Genomic DNA, 7,562 nt, shown 5'->3' on the forward strand with positions numbered 1-7,562 from the left:
TTCACCCTCTTGACCACTGCTGACTCGTGTTTAGCCTGCAGTCAACCAGTACCCTGAGGTTCTTTCACAAGTGCTGCTCTCCAGCCACTTGTCACCTAACCTGTACTTGGACCCCTGAACAGGATCGGCCCCAGGACAGAGCTCTGGGGGACCCCGCTTGTCACTGGCCACCATCCCGTTGATTCCCCATTAATGGTTACCCTCTGCTTTCGGTCAGTCAACCATGCCCTAATCCACCGGACAGTGCTTTGGTGTATCCCAAAACTCCTCAGTTTCTCCACCAGGATATCATGGGGCACTTTGTCAAAGGCCTTGCTGAAATCCAGGTAAACCACATCCACTGCATCCCCTCCATCTAGCCATCTCAAAACCTTGTCATAGAATTCCACAAGGTTTGTCTGGCAGGACCTGTTTTCGCGGAAGCCGTGTTGTGTGGCTGTCAGCCTCCCTTCCCTATCTAGCATCACTAGATCTCTCTCTATTATGAGCCTTTCCATTGTTTTTTCCTACAATGGACATAAGGCTAACAGGTCTGTAAACAAGGCTCCCCAGATGGTTTGAAGAGGTGCAGGTATGTTTCATACACTGTGTCAGGACACTAAGTTCACACCAAGTGACACACAGCAGGTTTGCCTCTTATCTTACTGGTTACCGGGTGACAGTAACAATTCATAGCAAATATAAAACCAAATTTCATATATATCCAATGTGTACAATGACTCATTTAAAAAGCAGGCACTCCTAGCCAAAGAGTGCGGGTATTTCTCTGAGTCAGTTTGCCAGCTTCCCAAAATTACTGCTCTAGCTAGTTTTGCATTGCATGGTGAATTTGCTGTATCATTTTGCAGCTGCTGATTTAGCACAATTACTCAACTGTCAGACAGTAACTCAAAATCTCTCTAGACTATCTTGTTATCTGTTTTGTCTTATTAACTTGTCAGCATATAGAAGGCAGGAGGAGGGACCAGAACCAGGTGAGCACATTATAAACAGCAGTAATAAAAAGGGAACATTTTAAAATGCAGGAAAAAGAATAAAGCAAGCCTGATCCAACTAAAGGGATTTGAAGGAGAGGCAGGTAGGTTTCAGAAGGGAATCGGAATGCTGTCCTGCAATCCACCTAAAGACAGAAATATAAACATGCTCATGCATGTGGACTCAAATGCATGTGTGTTCCTCCTACTCCGCACAGGATGCCCACAATCCTCTATGTTGAGGGGCCTAAGGCTATCCCTGCTGAATTGTGCTCAAAAGCTGCTTGATCAGTATATGTTATCAAGTTTGTGCTGCTCAATAAAAGGGAGCAAGAGACAGAACGTTCTGCTACTCCTTCTGTTGGGTCAAGCACAGCATCTCTCCATAGATATAATCCTCCTGAGTCCAAGGTAATTGAGATAATTCTAAAACAGGAGAATAGTGCCAATATTTTCAAAAGAACTCGCTTGAGAAAACAGCTTATTTTAGTACAGAAGGTGAGGTTACTCTAGGCAAACTGTTAAATACAGAAAATAAATGTGCCATTTAGTCTAAAATTACTCACTCTAAACTGTGCAAATACTCCTTTCTGTCATGATAACCCTCAATGGAAGCAACATGCATCCTTTGATATGGTGTGGCTTTAATATAGGGACAAGGCCCTGAATCAAATCAATTTTCTTAAATGGGCAAGAAATATTGCAGTCTCCAAGCACTACAGAAGGGGTGGCCAAACTGAGGCTCAGGAGCCACCTGCTGTTTGCTGCCTGCTTCCACAGCCCATGGGCACCCACTTGCAGCCACATTTACCATGTGGCTCTTCCACTGAGTGAGTTTGGCCAACCCTGCAATATAGCAACAAATTGGTATAATCTCACAGGTAGGGTTGTAATTCATAAACTAATTTGTTTCAAAAATCTGAATCAAACTAAAACAGGAGCAGTAATCTGTTTGAAACAGCAGTCTGAAGGTGGCTAGGACTGATAGGCATTGCAATCCAAAATTATCTGGGCCACAAGTTACCCACCCCTGGCCTTTTGCTGAAACAATTTATAAGGTTTGGAGTGGGGTGGGAAAATCTGTGATTTTCCATTAAACAAAGGCTTTGATATGTAGCTTACATTTAATAATTAGATTTGTGGACACAAATACAGCATTTGACAACTGACCAGTAAAAAACAAAATTGCATGCAATGGACTTTTCACATACTTGAGCTTTGGGAACCAATAGCAGATTTTCTAGAAAAGCTACATTAGAATTTTAATCTCTAACTGAAAGGTCTAAGAAATAATTCATTTGTCAGAACAAGTCCATATCTACCCCATACTTCTTTTGGTAAATGGCAAAATCCTTGCCTTCTCTTAGAATGAAGAAGTTCAATGTGAGTTCTCACATGTTCATATTAGGTATACTAATTGTTCCTTTGTTGGTTTTCAAGCATTCTTTTTTTCAAACTTCTGTTCTGCCATGTTTTCTTTGGCTTGACATCTACAGTTGAACTCCTTTAACATTTCATTAGCTGTTAAGTTGGCTCCTTTCATAATCAGTCTGTCACCATCAGCTGTAAAGAAAAAAATCACAATGCCTTACAACTCTAGATAACTACTACTCAGATAACTGTTTTCAATGTTGCAAGATACCTGTAATGCTGGTGGTAGTACTGCTTTCTAAAACTTGGAGGGATTGCTTGTATAAATGCATTTGTTATTATTTGTCATTTGCTGTACAATGCTCTTGAAAACCAGAAAAGGTCAGCAGATATATGAGACTGAGGTCCATGGGGCCCTGCACTTTTACTTATTTCATTTAACGTTTTTGTATCCCGCCCTTTACAGTGTCTCAGGGCAGCATTTTATCTTTTATCTAAAATGGTGATGGAGAAAGTGACACTCTCTGGACACTGGTAGACCACAATATGCACTAGCCCTAGCTAGCACAGTCATGGTGAAGAATGATGGGAGCTGTGCTCTGATAACATATGGAGGATCACACATTCTTTTCCCTTGACCGAAAACATTTCACTATTGCTGCAAAAAGCAGAAAAAAGGCCCTCTCTTGTACTGTGCCTATTAGTAGATGAGAACTACCTGCCTCGTTCTGAGTTACCTATCTGAGATGGAGATCCAGTAAGGAGGCAGAGCTGACTGGTACTTGTAGAACTTTTCCCTAAATATGCATAGGATTGTATCCTAAGGCTGTAATCCTGTAGCCAATTTCTTAGTTGTTAGCCCCTTTGAACGCAATGGAACTTACCTTTGAGTAAACATGTTCCTCCAGTTTTGCAAATATAAAGACTACTACACTGATTTCTTCTTTTGTCTTCTACCAGTCATTCAGGATGGAGACAGTTTTGACTTAACAGCCAGATTTTCTATTTTCATAAATGGAGGACCAACAACTACCTGTTACCTTCTGTCTAGCTGTCCTAGGATCACTGAAATGATCAGCTGGCAGAGCTCAATCTAAGTATCTGCAAACCCTCTTCCACTATAACATCTTAAAACTCTGCTTATGCAGACATAATGACTACAACAACCAGCCAACCTTCTCCTCCTATTCTACCCCATCCCTGTGGACCAACATGCCTTGTTTGATGAAGTGATATTATTATTCCACTGCATTTATATCCTGCTTTTTTCCTCTTTTAATGAACCTAAAGTGGCTTACAAGGTTCTCCTCCTCTCCATTTCTCCTTACAACAACAACCCTATGAAATGGGTCAGGCTGTGAGTAAGCGACTAGCCCAGTCACCCAGTGAGGTTCATGGCTGAATGGAGACTCAAACCTGGATTTTCTGAGACCAGGCCAACAGTCTATTCACCATACCACACTGGTTCTCAACTTGCAGTTTTATATTTAAGGTTGCCTTAGAGAAGTATTATACTATATGGATTTTGGAAAATATAGATTATGTGTAAGGGGAGAACTACACGTTATAAAGTGCAATTAGCAAGCAGTAGCCCTGCGTCAAATTCTCCCTCCCCTTATCTGAAGTGTAGTTCAACTTCTCGTGCATCCTGACATCACTGCTACATGCATCTGTCAGCCTATGAAGTGTTTAAAATGTGCTTAACACAGTAGCTTCATTTGTACAGTAACTCTAGCTTTCTAAAAGCTGTAATGAGCCTTCTAGTGACATCAAAGTACTACCCAGCCTTTCTTCAACAACTCAAGAGAGAAAAGGCAAACTGAAGCACCAAGCTTTGTTGCAACCTTGGAAGAGACAACCTGTGGGACTAATTTTGTGCAATCTAGCATGGCTTAATGAAAGGAAAGTATGTTGCACACAAGCAAAGGAAAGTAGCACAGTTCCCATGACACAATATGAAGTTTACCAAACTGAAATATTTGCACATCAAGGGCACTTCCTAAAATTGCAGCACATTTCATAAAAAAGAAAGGGAGCATTGAAGAAGGTTGGTTCAAAATCTAGCGGGTTACATTCTGTACTTTCCTTTCATTAAGATCTTTTAGGAACTATTTTTCTGCAATCTGGTGCAGAAAGGTGTACTTTCTGACTTCCTTAGGACAGAGTAGTTTTAGGAGCCACTCAGTCCTCTAGAGTAGACAGTAGTCCAGAAGCTGTAAGTTTTCAGTTCTATAACAAAATTAGCATATGATGTACAAAAACCAAGAGATAGACCTTGGAGTAGTGTGTAGAATCTATCTTTTTCACAACTTGAAAATTAATTTGAGTAGGGCCAACTGAGGGCCAAAGAATTATTTGAAGCTACTACTTGGTGATCCCATTTTAAGTTACAAAAGGAGTATACATTCTTACCAAATGTGATGTCTATTACTGGTTCAGATCCATCATGCTTTACATCTGTTTTCACATTACAATTGATGTTGGATGTGTATGCTTTCTTTACAAACAGACACTGAAGGAAATGCCTGAAAATTTGGAAATGTAGATTAGGATCATACAGAACACAGATGAGCAAAATGGCTTATATAACTAAATGTCAGAATACAAATGAAAATATTCTAAAGACACCTATGTTCAGGATTAGATGGAGCAATGTTCTGCAATACAAAGTAGATAAGATTGCATTATACACGGCAATAAATACTCCCTTACAGGTCAGTAGCTTGCCACACCAATTTCTCAACTGTTCTGTGACACTTGTACATTTTTGCATGCAAAACCTGATTGCTAACTGCAGGTTGTTTAACCCATGATTAACTTATAGGTTCCAGGTTCTGAGATATATAACAACCCCTAATCAGCACAAGCAGGAGCTGAATATTCAAATTAACCACCAAATGTGCCCATTACATGCTACAGCAAGTTCTGGATAAATTATCCCAGATTTTCTGCTGTTGCATAAGAACTGAATCAATATATACTTTTTTAGATTACCATCACACATGAATTAAGGTCAACAAAATAAATGCCGATGGTTTAGAATAAAAATATTACGCATCATTTTATAAGATCAACTGAAATTTTAAACTTCTGGGATTTTGTAGAGGTTTTATTTGTCCTTTTTCATATTTGCATTGGCACATCTTTGTCAACTTTGAAGCTGCTGTGATGCAGGCAGATTTTAGAATTGGACAAGATTTTTTTAAAAGTATACAAATTAAATAAATGTAAGGCATTGCAAGGAAGCAGAGTAAAATAAAACATAAAGCTAAACAACTAAAACCATTTGTAATTGGGATGGTTAAAGTCAAATAAATAGATTTTCTCTAAAGAAATACTCATGACAAATGCCTATCCATTGTATCAAGTTTTGGAGCTATTATTGCTAGAGCCAATTTGATGTATGATGCAAGTAAAAAAGAACACCCATATATTTGTGGTTTTCTATGAGACAAGCATCTTGCTTCAACTGACTCAGCTCACCTATGAGCTGAGTATTAGCACTTCAGGACACATGGCCTAGATTGGTGCTGTGCCAGCACGCTAACTTTGCACAAACAATAGCTTTAATGAGTGTGGAATGAAGAGCAGCATGCTACTGTCTTCCTTTCACACCCAACACATTAAAGTGAATCCTAACAGTAATTTTTCATCCTCCCTCCCTCAGTAGTTTCACACACATTTAAAGTATCTACAACAGCTAGAAATTTAGCAGATGGCATTTTCCCATAAGTATCCCATCAGTAGCATTCAAGACTTGTTAAATTACTGCCTGCCAAGCAGATGTTAAAGATAGATTGCCAGAAATCACAGCAATTCTACTCAGAAAGCCTGTGCCCAGGGGCATTTCTCAACCCACAAAAAATGCATCAAAGCACATACAAAGAGCATTTCCCCAAACTATCAAGTAATTACAGCCTATCCATCCTACCCAACACACTTGAGATTATGAACTAAAGTTCACAATCAGAATATGCACTGTCAATGTGCAATAGGCCTAGTTTGCACCTTCCTTGCAGATCCTTGCAGTCACCTGAGACCACCTTTCTTTCTCTGCCATTAACAATGTAACATTTATGCGTTCAATGGGATTTACCCATGTAAATTATCGAGAAAACTGCTGAAACCCTAATATGCTTATGCAGAAATAAATTCCGTCACCTTCAGCAGGGCTTCCTTTAAAGTACGTTTAGACAACAGTACAGATATGACTTTAAAAGAATATCTAAAAACTACGTCTCCCTTTCCCGCTACCTTTGCATTGTTATTCTAGAGTAGGGACAGGGGTCCCATCGGGACCCTCAAGTGAGGGAAAGGGGTAGTAGGATGTTTTTAAAGATCCGGATTGGGAATCTTGTGCATACTCTACAGAAAAAAAAATGAAAATACAACGTAGCTGCTGGAGTCACGTTTAAAGCATCGTCTGTTTTGACCCTAGGTTTGCAAAGAACGGCTCCCATCCTGCGCTATCTCCACTGCATTCCGGGGGCCTGAAGCCGTGAAGGGACGGGATGTCCAGGTTGAGCATGAAGATGCTAAATAGCGTGTGCTCACCTGGTGCTTTCCACGTTGGACTCAAAAGGACAGAAACTGACGAGGACACTCTTCACCTGCTTGAGCGACACGCCCGCCTTCTTCGGAAGGATGAACGCCATTTTCCTCCAGTGCCTTTCCTTTAAGTCGCTTCGAAGAACCGGAAAACTACAGTTCCCAGAAGCCCACTAACAGTCACTCTTCGCGCGCACAGCCTCCAGGGAAATGTAGTCCCTATTTGCTTACTAGTGTTGCTCTTCTTGGCGAGATTTTTGCAAATTCGTCCGGGAAGATTTGCTGCCACTACTCTGTGCTACGCTGCGCTACCTTCCTGTACAGAAGCTGAAGTTGTGTGGTCGGCGCGGTCAAAAAGCATCTCGGTGACTCTGGGTCTTTCTGAGAAGGTTTCAGACTCTTAGAAAGACAAGCGCCGATTTTGACAAACAAAATTAATCTTATACAAGTTTTCACAGAAAAAAGGAGGCATGCTGAGAGTTAAAAGACTCTCTCTTTTTCCCCTGTCTAACGATTTCCCCTGCATGCGATTGCGCCTGAAATGGTATATTCGATGATAGCGCTTGTGGCAAAGAGATTGTTTTTTCTCCTTCATACTTCTGGCTTCTTCAGTGTGGTGGAACAGAGACAGTGTGCCAGTGCATACACGTGCAAGGTATTCATCTATTC

General features: G+C 40.6%; 1 protein-coding gene across 1 annotated transcript; it reads right to left on the reverse strand.

Moving 5' to 3' along the window:
* Positions 1 to 2,079: 2,079 nt before the first annotated feature.
* Positions 2,080 to 7,026, reverse strand: MRPL53 (mitochondrial ribosomal protein L53). Its single transcript, XM_044424193.1, has 3 exons — positions 6,900 to 7,026; positions 4,758 to 4,870; positions 2,080 to 2,537 (listed from the first exon to the last, which is right to left on the reverse strand). Exons 1-3 carry the CDS (start codon positions 6,998 to 7,000, stop codon positions 2,410 to 2,412), a joined length of 342 nt encoding a protein of 113 aa, XP_044280128.1. The 5' UTR covers positions 7,001 to 7,026; the 3' UTR covers positions 2,080 to 2,409.
* Positions 7,027 to 7,562: the final 536 nt, after the last annotated feature.

This window comes from Varanus komodoensis, unplaced genomic scaffold (assembly GCF_004798865.1).
Source record: "Varanus komodoensis strain SLA01 unplaced genomic scaffold, ASM479886v1 scaffold14_1, whole genome shotgun sequence".
Taxonomy (NCBI): domain Eukaryota; kingdom Metazoa; phylum Chordata; class Lepidosauria; order Squamata; family Varanidae; genus Varanus; species Varanus komodoensis.

What these genes read in the sequence shown, in the direction of transcription:
- MRPL53 (XM_044424193.1), bottom strand. Translation starts at nt 7,000, where the DNA reads ATGGCGTTCATCCTTCCGAAGAAGGCGGGCGTGTCGCTCAAGCAGGTG. An exon ending in TCCAACGTGGAAAGCACCAG is followed by an intron (nt 4,871 to 6,899) that starts GTGAGCACACGC and finishes CCAAATTTTCAG; the next exon opens with GCATTTCCTTCAGTGTCTGT. An exon ending in AGTAATAGACATCACATTTG is followed by an intron (nt 2,538 to 4,757) that starts GTAAGAATGTAT and finishes TTTTCTTTACAG; the next exon opens with CTGATGGTGACAGACTGATT.